Source organism: Electrophorus electricus, chromosome 26 (assembly GCF_013358815.1).
Source record: "Electrophorus electricus isolate fEleEle1 chromosome 26, fEleEle1.pri, whole genome shotgun sequence".
Taxonomy (NCBI): Eukaryota; Metazoa; Chordata; class Actinopteri; order Gymnotiformes; family Gymnotidae; genus Electrophorus; species Electrophorus electricus.
In genome coordinates, this window is record NC_049560.1 from 4,325,435 (window position 1) to 4,347,500 (window position 22,066).

The 22,066-nt window shown below is 44.2% G+C and overlaps 1 protein-coding gene across 3 annotated transcripts in view; it reads left to right on the forward strand.

The window, feature by feature from the left end:
* Positions 1–22,066, forward strand: part of ncanb (neurocan b) — an 86,617-nt gene that overhangs the window by 29,579 nt on the left and 34,972 nt on the right. For all 3 annotated transcript variants that reach the window (XM_035523353.1, XM_035523351.1, XM_035523354.1), the window contains exons 3-8: positions 1,562–1,954; positions 4,146–4,320; positions 5,250–5,377; positions 6,335–6,628; positions 7,132–7,869; positions 10,511–11,647. In XM_035523353.1, coding sequence (XP_035379246.1) covers positions 1,562–1,954; positions 4,146–4,320; positions 5,250–5,377; positions 6,335–6,628; positions 7,132–7,869; positions 10,511–11,647 — 2,865 coding nt within the window. The remainder of the gene's footprint in view (positions 1–1,561; positions 1,955–4,145; positions 4,321–5,249; positions 5,378–6,334; positions 6,629–7,131; positions 7,870–10,510; positions 11,648–22,066) is intronic.

A 22,066-nucleotide genomic window follows, 5' to 3' on the forward strand; every position in this document is an offset into this window, starting at 1 on the left:
ACCCCAGCTATTTCGTCTCCCCACTCCTCCCCCACCGGTCTCACACTGTGCATTATTCACATACTCCGTCTGCGTGAAAATTGCATTTTCTTCCTCCACCGTGCAAGGATGGGGGTGGTTTCAGAGTCTCTTTTCTACCCTTGGCTCCACTTAGATGATATAATGAATCGCAGTGGTTGCCTTAATCAGTGTGGCTATGACTCTAGCTATACGCTACAATAGGCGCTAATGGAAAGTGTATATAATAAGGATTGCTTTTAAGTCTGACTGCAAATGCTGTGTGATTCCCCAGTGGCCTGAGGTGCAGTGATTCTTTCAATGACTCTTTTTCACCCCACCGCCTAATGAATTTTTCCATTATGCCGTCGTATTATAGCCACTAGGGAGTTTTACCAGACCAATGAGTCCACTGAGTTGTGTACTCGCTTGTGCCTGCTGTCACTGAGTTTATCCTGCACCCTATGGATCCCACAGCACTGGCATGAAACAAAAATATAAAATTCCTCAAGGCTCATCGATCCTGGAAGATCAGCATTGTAAATCTGTGTTACAAGCCACAGCAGAACCTGTTTATGTCCCTGTTTCCTTTCTGAAACAGAGACCAGTAGTCTAACAAAGCTTTATGAGTTGCTCAAGTCTGGGTAGCTCATGGGACTGTGTTCTTAATACGAAAAAAAAATATATCAAGGTCGGTTTTATTTAAAATAGTATTTACAGCAAACACTGAAGGCTAGTTTGCTGTCATACAACTTGTCAGATGATAAAACAGACTGTTACAGCTTTGCAGCAGCAGATGTGTGGCAGCTGTAGGTCTGTGTGCAGAGGCACTCTTGAGAATCATGTTTCCATTAGACAGAGTATTAATTTGTTGATGCTACAATAAAACCATCGTGGTATCTCTTCTTGCTGCCTCACTGTAAAAGGACTGTAAAACAGCTTTGGTGATAAGAGGGGTGAGAGGTAAATGGCCAGACTGGTTTGAGGCATCAGGAAGGTTATGGTTCCACCAGCCCAACAGTTAAGACCACTGGTGCTTGTGTAATAGTGAGGGGCATGTTTTCTTGGCACACTTTGGACCCCTAGTACCGATGGACCATTTGCCAAAGCCTGTCTGAGTACTGCTGGTGCCCATCTGCATTCCTTTATGGTCACAGTGTACCATCGTAAAATGGTAACGTGTCATGTCCCATAGCACAGACCTTCTCAGACTGGCCCCACGGCCATAACAATGTGTCCTGTATGCCTCGGAGCTCTCCCACATTCCAGAGCTGAATCCAGTAGAGCACTTTTTGGGATATGGTGGAACAAGAGATTTGCAACATGTTCAGCTATCAAATATCCAGCAATTACATACTGAAATCATGTCAACATGGACCAAAATTTCAAAGCAATGTGGAATCCATGACAGGAAGAGCCGAGGGTGTAGAGCTGGGGCTCCTACCTCATACTACTATGGTTTTCTTAATAAAGAGGCCAGTGACCGTATAAATGTGCACGTACCTCTTAAGCTGATGAATCACAAAGACTTACATGGTACTTTTACCCACAATTCTCTCTTCAGACATGGCACGGGGTGAGACTGTGGTCAACATGCGGAAGGTGACCCACCGGCCCGTGCAGGTGGCGCTGTCGGGCGCCGTTGTGCTTCCCTGTGTCTTCACCCTGCGCCCCAGCCCCTCACATGAGCCCCCTCGCATCAAATGGGCCAAAGTGTGGGGCGAGCGCGGGCCAGGCGGCACGCACCGAGAGCAGTCCATACTGGTGGCCAAAGACAACGTGGTAAAGGTGAAGAAGGCATTCCAAGGACGCGTCACCCTGCCTGGCTACCCAGAAAACCGCTACAACGCCAGCTTGGCGCTGGCGGGCCTGAGATCCAGCGACTCCGGCATGTACCGCTGTGAGGTGGTGGTGGGCATTAACGACGAGCAAGACACAGTGCCCCTCCAGGTCACAGGTGAGCTAGCTCTTGCTCCAGCTCACACTTGTCTTTGTCTGCGAAACATCAGCCCTCTGCCACGATGAGGCGTCCAGTGACCACCGGCTGGGCTTTACATGGCATGCATGACCTACCTGGATTTGTACTACTGTAAAAGCAGGCTGGATTTTAATGACCTTTCAATTAACAGACATTTAGCATGCCTTTAAGATGTAATACACTTAAAATCATTGCTGTGACTACTAGACATTATTCCATCCATAAAATTAGTATTATTAAATTGTTATTATCTTGCCATACCCTACATAAAGGTCTTGTTTTCTGGAGTTTTCACAAAAGTGTAAAAGATATTGTGTTCTGTGTTTTGGGGTTATACAATTTTGCTGTGTTGCTCAGAAGTATATGACATGGAAATCTTCACTATGCTATATAATCACTTTTGCCTATGATTCCTTGACTTTTCTAGAAGTTATGTAATTCACAAATCAGATCATGCCACATCACCATTTTGTGTAACAGCTTGACATCAGACCAAATCCAATACATTCATTTTTAGGAACATCTAACAGCGCTAAACCTTAAATTACACATGGATGAATTAAACTAAACTAAGATATTAGAAATTCAACACTGAAAGGCTAAGAAGAACAAACCTCCATGAATTTTAAAATGCCCAGGCACTCAAGAAATCGGCTTGTATGAGGAATCGATTAACATAGCAAAAAGGCCCTTCTGAAGGGAGAAAGTCATTATCCCTTTGTCTGTAATCCTGTGAGTTTAGTCTTAATTCTTAGTCACAAAACACTTAAAGAGTCTAACATATTAATTAACAAAAATCAATATCTCTAGGAAATATCAATACTGTGCTATTTTAGTTAAATATCGAGGCTCACTGTATATAATGAACCCCTCTTTGTTAGGTTAATATTGAATATTGGTCAGTAGTGTGTATTACAACAATTATAGCTGGCCTGTGGTCTGCATCACACACTATTTAATGCTATTGTTAGGTCTGGATAACCTAGAATCAGCCGAACAGTGGTGGGCCACTTCTATTGCTTGTCTGCTGTAGAGCTCTAATTGCCAGGACTCAAGTGTTGAGAGCTAATTAGGGCAGTCAACAGCAGCGCTTTCTAGCAATGGCTGGCATTATGACTGCCAAACCATGACCCTCTTTTTCTAACAAGATTGCGCAATCTCTCTGTGGCCCACAAGCCCCATATAAAGTCTCCAGCAGTGTTTGTGGCGGAGAAGAAGCAGGGTGGGAATAGAAATGAAAGCGCTGCTCCACCCCCACATGTCTTTGAGGGAGTCCATCACCGCAAACTGCCACGGAGACAAAAGGGAGCGGGGTGGTGGGCTCTTCCCTCACAGGAATAGGGCCTTGTTTTTTACCTGTGCAATGCCTCAAGCACTCCACCTGAAACCTGTCCCCCACCCCACGCACTCTCTCTCTCTCTCTCTCTCTCTCTCTCTCTCTCTCTCTCTCTCTCTCTCTCTCTCTCTCTCTCTCTTACACACACATACACACACACACACACACCCTCCATCCTTAGGAATTCTTACACTCCCTCTATTTTGAGCTTCTAAAGATGAAAGTAACACTTAGAAGATGCAAGCCTGGCTTTCCTGTCATCATCCCTTTCATGTTTGCGTGCTCTCCTGGGATTGGTGGTGGGAATTGCTAAGAGAGGTAGCTGAGAGAGAATAGATTATGCTCAGGTCAGGAAGAGGGGTTGTTGGTAGTCTCCCTGCTAGCTGAGGCGTTATGGGAATAGCAGTCGGACACTTCAAAAAGCAATCCCAGTCCTTATTTCTCGGCACAGTGGAGTGGAAGTCCAACCTCCCGCAGGTCACGACGTGGGCACCGGGGTTCCGGCACACACTTCACATTGTTTCAGTCGGGGGGTTTTCCCTCCCCGCTGCCGTTCTCCCTGTGCTCTAACTCTCTTTGTATTATTCCTGGAGGACTGCGTGTAAATGTAGACTGATACAGAGGAGGCTGCCATGGGAGAAAATGAAAACGCCTTGGAATTATACCATAGCGAACACGCACTGCAGCAGACTGAAATTCTTCATAATATATAGGACGTATTGTGCAGTCACGCAGCTAAAATAGGGGCAAGAGTAGCTGTAAGCTGATTGTCTCCACTGTGAGGTGAACGTCTGGTCTCAACCTCCTTCATTCTCTGACTCGTGAACTCCACAGGTGTGGTGTTCCACTACCGTGCTCCTCACGACCGTTACGCCCTGTCCTTCGCTGAGGCCAAGCACGTGTGTCTGGAGAACTCTGCGGTTATTGCCACGCCCGCTCATCTGCAGGCTGCCTTTGATGACGGCTACGACAACTGCGATGCAGGCTGGCTCTCTGACGAGACTGTGAGGTGAGATCAAGAGGTTATTCCATTGGTTCCAAGGCAACCGATCCAAAGTTGATTATTTGTGTTGTCACATGTCCTAAATCAGGTTAAAGATCTATTACATAGCTAACACAGCTGAAATAGTAAGTGAACACTTTTAAATAGACTGGTCTGTTGCATGGTCTGTTGAATGCTGTCGTATTTGTTGGCTGATATGGAAGAGAACTAAGGTATACAAGGTATGTTCTGCACCACTGTCTGAGTATGTTGGATTGGACTGGTTATTGGCATCAGGCTGCTGTCTCTCAGTCCTCTGTAGGACTGCTAGTTCCCATTACAGAGAGAACTTGCCATGTTTAATCATAGTAACATGAACCTTACCTTGTCTGGCTGGTGCTCGCATCTAACAGCGACAGTGTTAATCTAAACACGTATGGACAATTAGTAAATGAGCTGAAAAACAGCTTTCAAAAGGCAAAACTCAGTGCATCTTCCCGGATGAGCTCTAATTGGGCTGCATCTCCTAAGGAGTTTTGGCAGTAAATCAGTGTCTACCCATATGTACAGTTAATACCGCAAGTTAGTAAAGATGCCAGATATTTTGTAACTGAAGTTAAAGTGGGTTGTTTTAATGGTTTGACGAAACTGGTTGCAATACCTAGAAAATGCATATAAGCCCTTTGCTCTGGTATTCTCTGAAGCCCTGGAGTGCTTTTACAATGCCTGTTAATTAGAATTTAGACAATATCTCATAATTAGACTTTGGCCTGTACCTTACTCTCATCTGGATCTGTGTCTTCTGGAGCGTTTGCACAGTCAGTGTGAGTGAGGGTGTACTGATCGTCGAGCATATTTTTCGTTCTCTTGTTCTGTCACTGCCTCTCTCTGTCTATCTCCCCAGCTCTCCTCGATTTGGAGAAAATCTGTTATTTCCTTTGAACTTCTGTATGCAGATATCCCATTCAGTCTCCCCGGCCTGGCTGCTATGGCGACAGGGAAGACTCACCCGGCGTGAGAAACTATGGCACCCGTGCCCCCAGTGAGCTGTTCGATGTCTATTGTTTCGCTGAAGGTCTGCGAGGTGCGTTTCCCATCACGAGGAGCAGCTCAGTTATACGTTGATCTCAAACAACTACTTCTTTAAATCTCCACTGTGAGGAAGAAGGTGTGAGTCATGACCCAGACTCACAAGTTCCATGTACCTGCCTCTGTCCCAACTCCCAGTGCTGTGCGTCAAACTAGGTCACTATCTTTTCAGACCTGCTCCACTATTCATGCCAGAATGGGTACATTGTAACGGTATTGTCCTATTCACAGGTTACTACAGAGCCCCCTGAGTACTGAGCTCCCAGAAAAAACCTACCACTAAATAATTATGCCGAGCAGAATGTTGATGCCGAATGAAATAATGAAGCTATTTGGCTTTAGTGCTCAGTGCATTATGGTCACGGCGCTGTGACTGCGTCTCTGTCTTTGTAGAGCCTTTTGAGAAAAGACTTTATTATGTCTCAAATGGATTGTTTATAGCTTTCAGAAAGTGGAAGATGTGTCTGGCTGCATGATATCAAAAGGTGACAGAAAAGCAGAAATGATCTGCTTTGAATTGTCCTCGGCCAATGTTTAACTTGTATCTCTTGGAATAACGTTCAAAACCTGCAAAACCACATTTAACTCCTTTAAATCAAAATCTTACCTAAAAAGCAGATATTTCAAATGTTTTTCTTGGCCCATGAGATGCTTTATGAAAGGTTTGCTGTCTGTTTACCAATGCTTGCTCTGATTCACGAGACTTGTAAAAATGCCTTTGGTTTGAAGATGAATTTTTGGTGGAAACCAAAAAGTAATGGTTTTCCATCTCGGAAAAGTATGTAAATATCATTAACATGGTTGAAAATGAAAAGACTGTGGTTGGATTTTTACTTTAAGGTCAGAATTCCCTTTGTTCTCCCTTCCCCAACCTCCCTGTTCCTCTCCCTTACACCTCCACTGTGATTCATGCTACCCCAACCCATCTTCCCTGGTCTCCTCTGCCTTCCAGGCGAGGTGTTCCACACCACCGTGCCTGAGAGGCTGACCCTGGCCATGGCGTCCACTCACTGCCACATGCTGGGGGCTCAGCTCTCCACGGTGGGGCAGCTCTTCCTGGCCTGGCAGGCGGGGCTGGACCGCTGCGACCCGGGCTGGCTGGCCGACGGAAGCGTGAGATACCCCATCAACCAGCCGCGGCGCAACTGTGGCGGGGACGAGCCAGGCGTGCGAACCCTCTACCACAACCCCAACCGCACTGGTTTCCCAAACACCACCAATCTCTTCGATGCCTACTGCTACCGAGGTATGCTGCTGGTCTGAGAGTATGCGGCTCCTTGCTCAGTGAATGCATGAGCTCCTGTGAAGACTTGGTGCCGAGGCTGGTGACTCTGCAGTATCCGATCTTACTTGGAGCCTTGCTGATGCCTGCTGCACCCACACATTGCCCTTTCTGGGTTGGGCGTTGACTTTTTTCTTATTCAGAGAGATGATAAATAATTCTCTCACACAGGAACAATGATATCATTTTTACAATATACATTAATAATAATAATATAATATAAATTTTTGAATACTGTTTCTGTACAAAGAGACAGATGTCAAATGAATTTTAGATAAATAACAAGAGGACTACATTAATTATTTGTCGTTTATTTAAATTATTTTAAAAAGAGGACTTCATTATGTATCGTGTGCTTTGTGGATTTGCGTTTTGTAAATCACAACGTTACTGCTGCCTAACATGGAAGAGAACTAGGTGTTTTTATTGCACAGTAGTGACTGTACCCATATCCCTGTGTTTTAAAGGGAAGCAGAATGAAGCAGAGGCACTCCTGCACACTCCAGAGGCTTCTAGCCTGAACTACACAGATGACCGGGCACCGCTCCAACGAAGCAGTGCTCTCCCACAGCCCTCCACCTGGACCGGCCTGGTAGATCTGGAGAAGGAGGAGTTCAGCTCCATCGCAGACAACGAGTCCTCTGAGATCTCTGAGGAGCATGTGGTGATCCATCTCACACCTGGAGATAGGTCAGGACACTGGGGAGGAGAAGCCTCCAAAGAAGCATCTCCAACTGCTCCAGAGAACCAGATAGAGCTCCTGGGAGGCTCGGCGAGAGAGGAACCCGACGAGAGCCACGTGTCCCCAGAGCCATCTTTGGCCACACCAGCTTCATCCACGCAAGCCCAAACCAGCAACAGCGTGCTCTTCAACTTTGTGAACTCCGTCATGAAGCCCTTGGCGTACTGGACAGGGAATGGACGCACAGAGGCCCCTTTGTCCGAGTCGAGCCTCACGAAGGAGACTTCAGAGGAACCCACGCAGAAGCCTGTCAGGGAACTTGGAGGGACTAAAGAAAGTACGAATAATGTTATCCAGGAACCTCAAAATGTGGAACCATCGGCCAGTCCCTCCACAGCACACTCGGAAGAAGGGCTTTTGGAGCAGGAGAAGGAGATGGTCCCGCCAGTCCCAGAACACCACATGGAAAATCCCAGCAAAGCCCAGACTGAGCCGTCCCTTTCGCAGTTGGTGCTGTCCAATGGTGAGATAACTTTTTTTCTCTAAAGTCTTGGATGCAAGGGCAGAGTGTGTTCAGATTTATTATAGTACAAATTGCTGTATTTTGTATTAGGTTCTCTAAAACTGATAGTGACAGCCTGAGCAGATGGGACTTTTCCTGGATTTTTATGGACCCTGAAAACAAATAATGGTTACAATTTGAGATGCTCAGTGATTGTGCAGTTACAAAATAATGTGGTATGTGAGAGTACATGTATACAGTGTTATATCTCTGCCTGAGCCTGATAAACATGGGGAACATGTGTTTCAGGGAGTACAGCCACATGGCCTGGAGTGTGCGCTTCGTTGACAGAGAAGGGGGAGAATAAGGGTTAGGGGTGTTAAGAGGCCAGTCTTGAGATACTGAACTCCTTACATGGCTCCAGGGCTTTTAAAGGGAATTAGTGTTTGTCATAGGTACCCAGGCAAAGTGATAAGTCATCATACTTCACAAAGAGAAAAAAACAAAAAACTTAATGTGTTAAGCCTTCGGCTGGGATTGGAGCCTCAGCAACTGCAGCGGTTCAGGCTTAGTACATTTCGGTTCCACTTTATCTTGAGGCAGCATCTATACAAATATCCTCCACCCACAAGTCATATTCAATGAGGGACATGAATGTTTAATGCTGGGTGAAAATTTAGCTTTAGTCAGCATGCATTATTTATATCTGAGGCTAATTAATACGCCATGGTCGAGCCATAAGTTGAGCCAGAGCATTCCAGATCTCTCCCAATTAGCGCCCTCTGTGCAGCATGCAATTACTGTGTGTGTGTGTGTGCGTGTGTTTGTACACAAGTACACCACACCACATGCCACACACACAGACCCTCAAATCATGCTCCAGTAGCACTCTGTAACAATAGCTTCGGGAGCTGATTCAGTTGTGCTTTCGCTCAGGCAGGGGCCGTAGAAACGAACTTGGAGTCGGTGGTGATTTCATCCTTCACTAGCTCCTGCTTCATCTTTCACCTTATTTTTTGTTTGGGGAGTTTCCACTTCACTCCGAGACTGACCCTGCATGCTCCAAACTCTTTGTCTTCGACACTGAATTTGCTGAACAAAAAGGCGAATATATGCAAATCTCTGCAATGTTCGAACTGGTATAACGCAACGAATACACTCTGATCAGACGAGGTCTTGTCTCATCACACTGAGGACGCTAAGGGCAGGAGAGCTTTCTTTCTCCCTGCAGATTTTTATATCTCTAGTGATATACGACGCGTGCACAGTTTTTTCATGAACGCATGAAATGGAATGTGGGTAATTATTTATATACTCCTTATGTTTCTTTCTCCCATTTTCTTCCCACCAGTAAAATCAGATAGGCCTACATCATGTGATGGTCTTGGAAATCAGATATAGCTTTTTAATCTCCTTCCAAATGCATGACTGAAAGAGTTAATACGTTATTAATATCATTAATTAGTCAATTACTTGGCTATGTAAATTGCACTACGTTTATGCAACACTGTAACAGCAGAGCACTGAATACTTCATTTTTCATTAAATATTTCATTATTCATACGGAACATGCAGTGTGCAAATAGTTCTGCACAAAGACTACAGACTGCATGTTGCCTTCCAGACAACTCATGTTGACTCCTGCAGCTCATTTCATGGAGGTCTTGATAGAAAATAAGCAGCACCTTTAAATTGAACCTTGCAAAATCGACCCTCTTTTCCTTAGGATAATGCATTAGGTCGTAGGGAGGCACAGCGGTGTGAGTACAAATTGCTGTGAAGTGGTGGACTATGGAGTCTCTGGTATTCAGCCCCTGTTATATTAAATCCTGCTTTGTGGCCCTTAGTCAGATTAGTTCGTGTATGTACATTTTGCAATGCAGCATTACTTCATGCTGAGTCACTGCAAACACCACAATGACAAGGCTCTGGTCCTTGCAGAATCATTACTTTTTAATACTAAGCACACAAACATGCACGCACACACACACACACATACATGCACACACACACACATACATGCACATACACACATACATGCACACACACACACATACATGCACACACACAAACACGCAGGATTTACTAAGAATATCGGACAGTAAGACGGGAAAGAACTGTCAATGGTGTGTGATGCAAGTCTTTGCATTATTGAGAGGAACAGACGCCTCATTTTTAGTGACTTTGTGCAGAGCAGGTACAGAGTTATGGAAATTATTATTGCAACTGCCTCTAAAGCGCTTTCTCCCCACTAAACTGTATTAAGAAGTTACATTGTTGTCTGTTACACAGATAACTTTTTGAAACTTTTTTTTTTTTACTTTGTAAGACAATATAGTCCACATAAGCAAAGCAGAAGAGAATTTTTCTGTGACCTTTGAAGTTTGAATGACAGACAAGACTGAGTAAGATGTACTGTTACTCTATACTGTGAGATCATGTAGTGTGAAATAGATCCAGTATAAATGTCAGCGTTTCTAAAGGGGACTGATGGATAGATAATGAGAGCACCGTACTGGGCTGCATACATTAAAGTTTATAGCAGCAGTTTTGGGGAAGGGGTAAGACATGTTTTGGCTGCTAATTAAACATGCATAAATAAAACAATCCCACCCCCCCCCACCCCCACAGTGTTAATCACAGTGTGGTGTCGTCCTTATAGGAGTAATTGCGTCAGAACGGATGGAGGAGACCAATCCCACAGCTGCCACCCGCCCCTTTGGGTCAGCGAGGAGTTTTGACTCACCAACCATGCAGGGAGACCACCAGCAGAGATGGGCTTTCAAGTCTTTGAGAGGATACGCCCTCCTGGACACCAATGGCCTCCTCCTGACCCAAACCAGTGAGCCCATGGAGGCCAAAAGGGCAGCGCTGGAGATCATGGCACTGCCGGTGTCGAGGGACAACCATGAGAACTTCTCTGGGGAAGGCAAGGATCTGATCGACGAGAGCGACCTTCCACCCAAGGGCTTGCCTTCACAGTCCTTTCTGCAGCGAGGCTTTTCAGAGGAACACAAAGACACTGAAGGAAGTGGAGGGAAAGAATTATTTAACAGCAGAGATCAGATAAAACAGGCGACTGCGTCCAAAGACCAGGACATGCTTCTGCAAACCACCGTCCAGTGGCAGCGTGTGCAGCTGCCAACTCAGCTGCCCCCCGATACTGCCAGTGTCTCAGCACCCAGGCAGGAGAACGCAGGCAGCACAGCCGCCGAGGCCAGAGGGCAGGTCCTCCGTGTGCATCGCCCCGCAGAACAATCCGGGAGCTCTGCTTTAAACAAGGTCATGATGCCGTTGATTACGAGGAAGCAGAGCGTGACTGTGCCCAGCACATCTGAAGTCCAGACAGCTTACATGGCCACCACTCTCGAACTCACGGAACAAACACCTAGTGACACTGCTGTGACAACAGTTAGCCACGTTCCAGCTACAGAAGACACAACAGGTGAAGATACCGTGGCCACCACAGACCCTACCATGACTGTTACTTTGCTGCCAGTGGTTCAAGAAGAGACTCAGGAACCAGAGACACCTGTCCCAACCACAGATATGACTGAAATGGGACCTCACACTACTACTAACACATTTCTACTGACTGTGCCATTTGTCAATGAAACTTCCCAGCGAGCAGAATTCAGGTCAAGGCCTTCTGAATCATTTGTATTGGGTCATGGGACAACATCTGGACAGGACTCTGTCGTCACCACGAGCCAGCCATCTCACATGACAGAAAGTACAGGTGGAGATAACTCAGACCACGGCAAACCTAACCGGGGAAATGGTACTTTGGCGGCATCGGGTGAGTGTCTGTTTTGTTGTTTTGTGCTCTGTAACCACTCGTGACTGGGGTTGTGCCAGCGATGCGTTCAGCCTGTCCGTACTTTGGCCCTAAATCTCAGTTGGCTTCAACTTGCTGATGGACAGCTTAATCTTCCATACTGCAGTGCTCCTCTGTTCTGTCCTGCTCTTTACAACTCCAGGGATGAGTGAAAAAGTGTAAAGTACAGACTCGAGCAGCCCTAGCAAAGTAATTAGAGGGTCAGGGATAGTGCAATTAGAGAGGCTGGCTAAGGCAAAGATCTTTGCCCTGCACAAATCAATGTTGACGGAAGCCAGTAGTTTTGCGCAGTAATTGAGTCCAGTCTCTTTCACTTGCCTCTGTGCTCATGTTCATTAAAATGGATCAAGGTGTGTAATCTCAGTGTCTCCTTTTTTCCAGGTGTGAGACGCTATGAGAACTTTAGATTACAGATGCGAACACCAGCAAGCAAATTGAAAAGATAGAAACGATAGTGAAAAGGTGATTAGGGTTCTTTCACATACGATGAACAGACACCAGTAGATGATGTCAGCTTACCTGTCTGCAGACCTGCTCTCACTGGATAACCTTTCATGATGACTTGGTAAACAGAGTACCTTATAGCGGTAATTACACCTTAAATCAGAGTAAAATCTGTGCATGAGAGTGTGACGGTGGCAGGGAGGATGTGAGTGCAATTGAAGACATAGACGTAAAGGTAGACATAAAGACACAGCGTTGAGCTGGTTAACCGCAACATGAAACCAAGTGCTGGCAGTAAGGCTCATAGCAAGGCTCATAGCATGGTGACACTAGCGAGAAGACAACTCCAGATGCCATCTTCTTAGGCACCACTGGTGAGCGCTGGAAGAGACTACCTGTGAGCTTTATATAGGGAGAGATAAATAAGGCACAGGTGCTGGTAATTAGTAATCAGGTGATTTTGAGGTGCGGTGTGTGTGTGTGTGTGTGTGTGTGTGTGTGTGCGTGCGTGCGTGCGTGCGTGCGTGCCTCTCCTGCTGGGTGACAGTGGCAACAAGCTTAACAAGTTTGTGTTTGTGTGTAACTGACTTGCGCTGAATGATTAAATGGTTAAATGTTTTTCACATAAATTTCCTCAGGTTAACTGGGAGGCATGTTCACTGTCATACACAATTGGTCACAGAATGTTTTGTAGGTTTAAAAAAAAATGCTTTCCTGTTCCCCCCCCCCATCATGTATGTGCATGGCTGTTTCAAGGCCCAGGTTACTGCATTTTCCTATGCTTGTCTGAAGCACTACACAGAACCTACTGCTAAAATTGATCTTGCCTGATGACATTATATCCAGAACCATAGCCAGCCGGGAAAAAAATCAATCGCAGTCCCTATTCAGTCATCGTGTCACGCAGCCTAGAACTACCCAAACCAGAACAGCTGACGCACCAAAACCTCGGAAAGGGATGAACAGGCAAATAGTGCAGTTCATGCACGAGCCCGGATGCTTTGAGCTCAGGAGGGCCTTGTTTGCTGATATTTTTCACTGTGGTGCAGGTGGAAGTTCATCAGCCTCTGTAATCAATGATGTGCAGCTGCCTTTCCCCAGAGTTCCTTTAGGCACCACGCAGGAGCCTTTTTGATAAATGGCTGCTTTCACGGCACTCATAACAGCGGAGCTGTGCCGGCCCGCCCTTAATTATGAAAAGGCATCATCCAGTGGTGGGGTGAGAAGGTGCCACGTCTCGCACACTGGTGCCATTCTATCAGTCTCAGTGGCGTGCCCTGGAGCTGAGCAAGCCATCACACGGCCCGCTCGATGCTATGCGAGGAGGAAATCAGCACACAGCTCATGCAAAGACCCACTCACAATATACAGAGTCTTCCGAGAGAAAGAAGATAAATGTACAGAAGAGGAACACAAGGATCCGGAGTTCTGCACCCGCTGTCTGCACGTTTTGTACATTGCTTAGAATGTAGCTGTGTCTGCTAAATAAATAAACAAATGCAGCTTTCAGGAGGTAAATCTTTTAAAGTGTTGTGTCTTTATCTAAACCAACCAACACAGCGTTGAACGAGGCACAATGTACGTCAACCACCGGATTGTCCGGATCTGTCTGAGATGCGGCATGTAATGGATAGAATACCTTTATGTTTCTGCCATCCATTTAAATCTTTAAAATAAACTGGTCTGCCTACACAATGAATAAATCAGCAGGGTAAATCCAGTGTGAGAATAAAAATGCATAGTTTGTCCTTAAGCTGCTACATGTAGCTACCTTCCAGATTTTGCTTCAAGGATTTTGCTCCAAGCCACCCACCAGATTCTGAATTCACCGTGAGGAACCAGGCATGAGGAGGCTATTGATTTTCCTGCCCAGGATTCTTCACTGCTAAATCCAGCAGCGCCTTCAGGATTATGTTAAAATAATGCACTCTGCAGCATATTTTGTGGCCACCATTATGTCTTGTTTGCGGGCCACGTTTATGAAGACATCCCTGCCTTGTTTGGCTTAGTGAGCTGAAGTCGACTGGAAACCGGAGTTCAGTGTATGACCTCAGGAATATCTTGCTAGCAGAAGCTTATGGAAACTTCATCGTTTGTCTCTTTCCTCTTGATTTCACTTCTGTATGCATAAATACATTTATGTTATCAGTCACATTGGACATAATCCTATAAAACCCAGTAAGGCTTACTTAACGAACAGGATTTGTAGGGTTTGTGGGTCTTACTTAACGAACAGGATTGGAAGGAAACATTGCTTTGGGGAGGGGGAACTTTTTTGAGATTAGGGCCTTTCTGACAATGGTGAGCATTCCATTTCTTTTGCTAGAGAAGCTTGAGAAAGATCTTAGATGTCTGAGTAGTGAACACCCCTGGAAGTTATGATTCAGTAGACCATATGGGATTTGTTTCATTTGATTTGCTTTTGTGTGGTAGGAGTAATTTTAGTACATTTTTTTTGTTTATTTTATGATTTTCTAGGAGAAATACATTAAATCACTTTGATTTGAATTGAATTACTCAGTTTGTGTTTCAGATCAGTATTCTATGTGGTTTATCTGAACAAATATGCATTCTAGATGTTATCTTAAATAACTACTGTTTTAATCAGATGCTCATTTCATGCCAGTTTGTGTGTTCGCCTTGAACGCTTATAGGTGTTTATTTTTGTTCTCATATGTTTAAGTTAAAATTATTGTTGATGCACCTCAGATATATCTTGTCAAATTTAGCAATTTGAACTTCCATAACAAAATAACCAAAAAAGTTACTGAACTGTGCCTGGAAATTGGTTTGCAATCTTATGATTTAAGACTGTGACTTATCCGTGAGTCCATATTTTAAAAAAAAAATACATTGGCATGCTCACCAGGAATAGCCTCTTCTGTGCGGTGTGGTATTGGCATGGTTAGACGAGGACACAGAGCAGTCATGTCAGCTCAGGTTGGAGAGCCGCTGCAAGGGAAGGATGGATCTGCATCAGAGGAAGGTGAAGACTCTAACTGCTGCTGATGGCCTGCGTGTGCTCTGTGTTCCTGAAGGGGAGGAACTGACCATAGTGAGCTGGAGCTCGTGATCGTGTGCAACAGCATGCGCAGTTTGTATAGATTTCTTCACGCCAGCACTTAAAGCCTGGCTCAGCGGGCAACGGCGAAGATGTGGAAACGAGCGTAGACGCTTACACCATACGTCTCGCTCTCCCGTCTTGCTGGAAGCACTACGTATGGTCTGGGATAATACAGGGATATACAGTATCACTGCTGTTTACAGTTATATTCTCAGCTTAAAGAACTGAAAAGTTTTCATTCAGAGAGTGTAGAGGGTTTGTTTACAGTTTCTCCACCTACACAATCCACTCAATGGTCCTCTGGGTAGATGTCTATAAAATGTTTATAGATTCTGTGTATCGTTTTTTGTTTTTTTTTAAGCTTATTAGATTTTTACAACGTTTTATCTAACTAGAGCTGGACTGAGGTCGAATTTGATGTGAACAGTATTTACTTCATTCGCAAAATTAATTATCAGAAGATGGTGAAATAGCACGGCAGCAATTTTGTGGTATAGTATTTAAATCAAACAAAGCAGAACCTCTGCACACTATTTTCAGTTTGAATCTTTGTTTGTAAATTCGTAGCATTCTTGTTTATGCGACCCAGGTTATCCCAGTACCTCATGTTTTCATACTGATACAGCGCATCTGCGTGCTTGGGTAGTTGTACAGGGGCTCAATCTACCAATATCTAACAGTCTGAAGAGTTGCATTGTCCTTGCTGACGTAACAGGAGAGGCTGACCTGGATAGTGCTGGGAAAGCTATGATGAAGTATTCCCTGCTGCCGGATAGTATATGTGGGTTTAGCTTCCCTGTTGATGTGTGACTCCAGCGCTGTCTTGTCTTGGCTGAATAAAGCAGACAGCTCCTCACTGCAAACCCCACTGTGAGGTTTATTATAGTATGCTGTTTCACTTTCCTGTCCCTTTGTGCAAATTGTTCAGAATGGTTTGTGCCAATACTGCAACACCCTCTATAGTAATCTGCATATGTGGTGTTATATTGCTACAGTACTTTGAATACATGGTGTTATGTTGTTACTGTGGCCTCAGGAATAATTGCTATAATTGGTAAACAAGAGCTTAAAATGGCCATTAAAAATCTGTGTTGTTTATCAGCTTAATGTTATACTGAAAGTGTGGGAGAAATTGACCCTTTTAGTAATGTATGTGTATACTTTTTTAAAAAGAACATATGTCCTTCATCGTCCTTGGTCCTCCCTCTTGACTGGCCAATGATAAGGCTTGATTTTGCCATCAGCGACCCATTTCAGTATGGATATGGAATGTTTGCTTCATTGCTGAGCCAAGTGAGCCAATCACAACTCCACAACCTGGTCTTAGAGTCCGAGGGCCCAAATCTTGGTCAGAATCTCCTGGTGTTTGATGAAGTCCCTGATAACATGCATCTTGGCAATATTACCAGGGCCTTTGCAAAATAACCACATGGTGCCACAAATTCACCACCATACTGCCCAACCTCTGGTGGCTGTTGCCAAAAAAGCTCTATTCATGTGTCATCTGAATATAGAACCCAGTTCCAATCAACATTTCACTTCAGACTGTTTCCTTCATGGTTAGAGGAAATCAGAGGCTTTATTATGGCACACTTCCAAAACGGTTATTGGGGACCACAGGATGCATCTGAGTCCTGAAATTGTCCAGCTGTGATGCTTGGAGACTCTTAACGTCCTCCACAACATGCATGCACATGAAGCTTTCAAAGCTTTGTGTCCTCTTCCCGGCAGGTCCATCACAGCCACAGTTGTTTGAAATGTCTTAATTATTGCCCCAGTAATGGAGATGGGTATTTTTAGGCATCAAGCTTTTTACAGTCCTTGACTGATTTATGATGGGTCACCTTTTGTCTCATTCCAACTGTGTATTCTCTGATTTATCCATGTTGATACATGTTTCAAAGTATTTGCCATACACTATTTTTACACTCTAGTGAAGTAATGGATCACCGCTAGTCATCTAAAGATTTGGGTGTGCTTGAAAAACAGGAACTCATTAAGGGTGTCACGGCAGGGGCCCCTCCTTCTAGACTCCTCCCTATGTTTGTGTGATGCTGTGTGCATGTTCGGGGCCACACCCCTCTCGTGTATCACACCTGTTCCTTGTTTTACATTGTTACCGTGTATGTATATAAAGTCCTGTGCAGTCGTTGGTGTTTGTCCGTGTTTGACCCCAGGTATGCTTTGTATCAGCTGCTTCATTGTGTGGTGCCTCATTGTGCATCTAGACTGCCTGTTATATTCCAAGTAGTCTGAGTGTTTAATGGTCCCCGTGTTTCATTTTGTTTTGTTCTGTTACCTGTTTTAACAAACGTCTTTGTGTACGACACGGCCTGTCTCTGCACCCTGCCTCGCCTCCGTCGTCACAAAGGGATAATATCAATTAGTCGTTTCTCATTAAAGAAATCTATGGGTGCCAGTTAATGAGACAGTGGGGATTTCTTCAGCTTTTTACGAATGTTATACATTTTACCTTACTAAAAGTTTTCTCATTTCTTTCTATTGTAAAATCTATAAAATAGAGATATTTCTCAGAGCCTTTATCGACCAAATTCTTCCAAAGGTTCCAAAAAGTTTGGGAACAAAGTTATGTTTACCGGAGCATGAACATGTGTGATGTGAAGGCATTGTGAATTAAACTGATGTCCAGCAGAGGATACCTGCTGTTTTTCAGAACTCAGGCAGACAAGACAACGTGCCTTGCACAGCACTCTTCAGACTTTAGCCCACTTATGACACAGCCATCATCCGGCAGAGCGCACAGCACTGAGAGTGCAGGGCCAGGATCCTTCCGCCAGCGAGACAGAGAACGGAGGGATTGTTGGGGCGGAGAGGAGGATGGAGGAGAGTGGGGGAGGGCAGACAGGCAGGCTGGGGGGGCCTGCACTCAGAGCCTGCTGCGTGGAACATCGCCCATTACCCGGAATGTCAGAGGCTTTCCAGATGCTAACAATAGCGGAGCAGGAAGGCCAGATGAAAGGTGCGGAGCTGGTGCAGCCTCCCGCTCTGCACGGCTGCCAGGACACACCGCCCTCTGCAGATATGAGGCACTCGGAGCTGCAACACACACGTCACGCTGTTACGGCCCTATTAATAGTGCTGTTTCATGTCAGGGTTACAAGTGTGGATGGGGGAATTATGAAGTATAAGAATTATGTAAATATCAAGGCTTGGGTGACTCAACATGCTTTAAACTTAACTGTTTAATGCTGATAGTTCAAGAACAGCATTGGGGTTTTTTTTTTGATGTCTGATCTGAGGATTATTTGGAACATTTATTTCCAATGCTTTCATGGAGAATTTAGTGGTGATTTAAGTACTCATGTGTTCGGCCACCTTTGAATTGTCTATGCAAAATATTTTTTGGCTATACAAAAAAGTTGTTTTCCTACTTATTCTTCTTGTTTATTGTCCTGTGCCCCTAAAATGTTTGTTTTGTAAAAGTTGACGTTTCTTAGGTTTGTTTCTAAAAGGGGCGACAGGCAAGGTGACACATAAATCACCCTAATGAACAGAAAATGCAACATACTAATTTTTCTCTATGTCAACATTCTTTTGACAGCCTATGTAATTAAATGTTCAAGAACAAAGACTAATTATTCTGAAAAGTAAATTATAAAAAAAGTATACTTATTCTTTATGAAGTATATTATTGTCACACTGTGGTGCAGTCAGTTCAACTAATTTCAGTCCTTTTTAGATTTTCCATAATTATCACCTGGTTGTTATGATGGCATTAATGTTGCCATCGTGGCTGAACACAGCTCATTATTCTGTGAAGTGAGCATCTATAAAAATATTACAAAATAATACAGTAATGACAAGTAATACAGAACGACCAATACAGAAACAATATAGAACAAATGTCTTTTCTAGTCACTGACATCGGTGAGTAGCCAAAAACTGTCCTCAGGTAAAAGTACTGTTACTTTTAAATAATAATGACTCAAGTCGAAGTAAAAGTAGTCCTTGAAATTATGACTTGACTTATTTAAAAATAAGAAAGTATCTGTTAAAAAGACTCAAGTAGCGAGTCACTTTATTGGAATTTAATAACACCGGTCACAATATAAATGTGTGTGTGTGTGTCCGAAACTAAAATATGAGGTCCTAATAGTTCTTTTTAGACTGAATTCGAATCTGTTTTAAAGAGGTTTCTCTCAGGCATGGTTTTTAAGTGAATTTTACAAAAAGTATATATTACATATTCATACATTTAAAATATGTATAATCATAAACGTCCCTCCTCAGCGTCCAGTAATAGTCTGCCAGCATAGTTGGGCCCCACTCACCTTCCTTCTGTGCCATTATACATAACGATATGTGAGTGTAATTGGTTGTAAACTACTTGTTCTGTCTAAGCAGACAGCTAAAAGCAGTAGATCACATCTGCTAAATCCAATACATATAGATGCAAATATAATGGAACAAAAAAAAAAACAGTTGGTTAATAGAGAAATTCTGAAAGCATATTTGGATTCAGCATGCAAAACTACTTAATAAACAGCTGTTTCGTTTCTTTGGCTCTGGGTCTTTGTCTGCTTAGTTCATGTGTTATGGTTAAGCTCTATGAAGTTTTTTCTTTTGGCTAACATTGTGCATATAACAACTCACAAGCATCACACTAGATATGGCGATCATTTTGTGATTAGTACAGTTTCTGGGAATATTCCGTGTTCTTGTCCAAGGTAACTTATTAGACATTTTACTTTTTGTTATATTTGCAGTTAGGTGACCGATCAGTCAGACCAGCTGGCTAGATAGATATCCTGCAAGTGGTCGAAAGAAACATCAATATTTGACCAGTGGTTCTGGCCTGCTTACATTCCTCCACCCCTCCCTCTCTGCTCTCCCTCCCCCTGCAAAGCGTAGCGGCTGTGGGCACCGCTGCACACTGCTGCAGGTCCTCCAGGGGAGAGCCAACTGGCTTCCAGGAGAAAACTGTCTCCAGTCCCAAAGGTGCACGTTTGGCTCGCCTTCAACTGTAATTGCAGTTTCCTGTGCAATGCAGCAACAAACAAAAAGGACATTGTATTTGTAGGTCTAAAGATCCTTCGGGGTAATGGGAGGATGGCGTCTGTTTTACACTCTGTAAAGAGGAGCTTGATGTGCTTTCATGTGTCTGTGTGTAATAGCATTGCCAGCATGTTGTCCAACAAGGAAACGTAGTTGCTCCCTATTCTCACATTCTCCTCAGAAATGAATAAAGGTGTGAGTTGCCTTTCATTTCCAGACTGCATGTGTTCGATTTATATTTCTGGGTTTTTACATTATGTTTAGGGCATTTAGCTGACACTTTTATCCCAAGCAACTTACAATTATGAGTGAGTGCAACTTGAGCAATTAAGGGCCTTACTCAGGTGCCCAACAGTGGCAGCTTGGCAGTGGTGGGGCTTGAATCAGCAACCGTCCAATTACAAGTCAAGTACCTTAACCACTGAGCCACCACTGATCTATTGTCCCCACTGCTTTTTCAGATGGCCAATGGCTTTGTATTGTTGTGGTGTCTCTTCACTCTGAATGCATTATCCTACTGCATTCAGTTTAGTGCATTATAACAAACAGACTGTCTTCTCAGGTCAGGGTAGCTTACCCGGCACAGAAGCTGTGGCTGACTTCAGTGGGTTTTTTTTTTTCCTTTCCCACGGCTGGAAAAATTATTTTCACACCGCTAAATCACCAAGCCGGAATCTCAGCAACTGCAAAGCCATTCGTTACATAGGTGCAGAGGACAGAGCGTAACACGCTGCGGCTAAAAAAACGTGTGCCGGTAAGTTACAGTGAGCCAAGGAACATACTCTGTGTGCTTCCTAAATAGCGATGTGTCAGTCTCAGTAAGGAAGTCAGAAAGGGAGAGGCAGAGGCAGAATTGGGGAATTGTTGTTTCTTCTTCTTTCTGATACATTGTTTCCTCATTTTTCTCACCTTTACTGTTCTTTGTTTCTGTCTTTTTTTTAGTGCACATATCCCTCCCTCCCACGCACGCACGTGTCTCGTTTTTTCGTCGGCGACCGATCTTCACTTGAAACGTAATTCCGTAAACGTTAATTCGGCATTACGACAGGCGGCGGCGGCAAGCCATCACGTTTGCGCGTTCATCGCCGCCGTGTTGATTCCTACACACGTTTCCCACGTCGGCCACGGTGTAGAGCGCATAAGGCGATCTCATTTCTGAGCATTAAGCCGTGGCTAATTGTGGGAGAACTGAAGCGATATCTTGTTGGTCTTCATCCCACTCCAGACTCTGGACCGTTTGTCAGGGTTTGGGGTGGAAGAATGAAGCACTTAGGCTGGCAATGAAGACTTTATTTCATAAATGCCAATGATGGAAGTCCTTAAACTCTGCCACTGAGGCCAAGTGGTGCGTTGGTGGCAGACATTGGCTGAGGGACCTGTGAACAGGTCTGGCCAGAGCTCAGTAAACAGGCTTCTGAGAAAATTCATAGCAGCCAAAGCCAGCCAGGAGAATCCACAGAGGTCACTTACTGTAAGGTCTACAGTGCTACAAGAGGAGATTTCACAGGTTGGTTCACTGTTGTAAACAAATGATGTTCTTTTCATCCATACGGAATTTTTTTGTTCACATAAAAAAGTGCTTTTTATACAGTGCCCCCTACCTAGATCAGTGACACAAAGGTGATTTATGTTTACATATCAAAGACTAACATCTTCAATTACTATTAGTCCTGACCTTGAATGTGTCCTGATTATATGTTGTGATGAAAAAGATAGTGTATACAGTGTGACGTTGGAAGCTTGGAAAATTCCTCTTATACAGAAACCAGTAAACAAACCTCAGCAGGGTCTCTATCAAGGGCTCATTCCAGTGTCATTAGACAGCTCATAATGCAAATATTTTGTGGATAGTAATG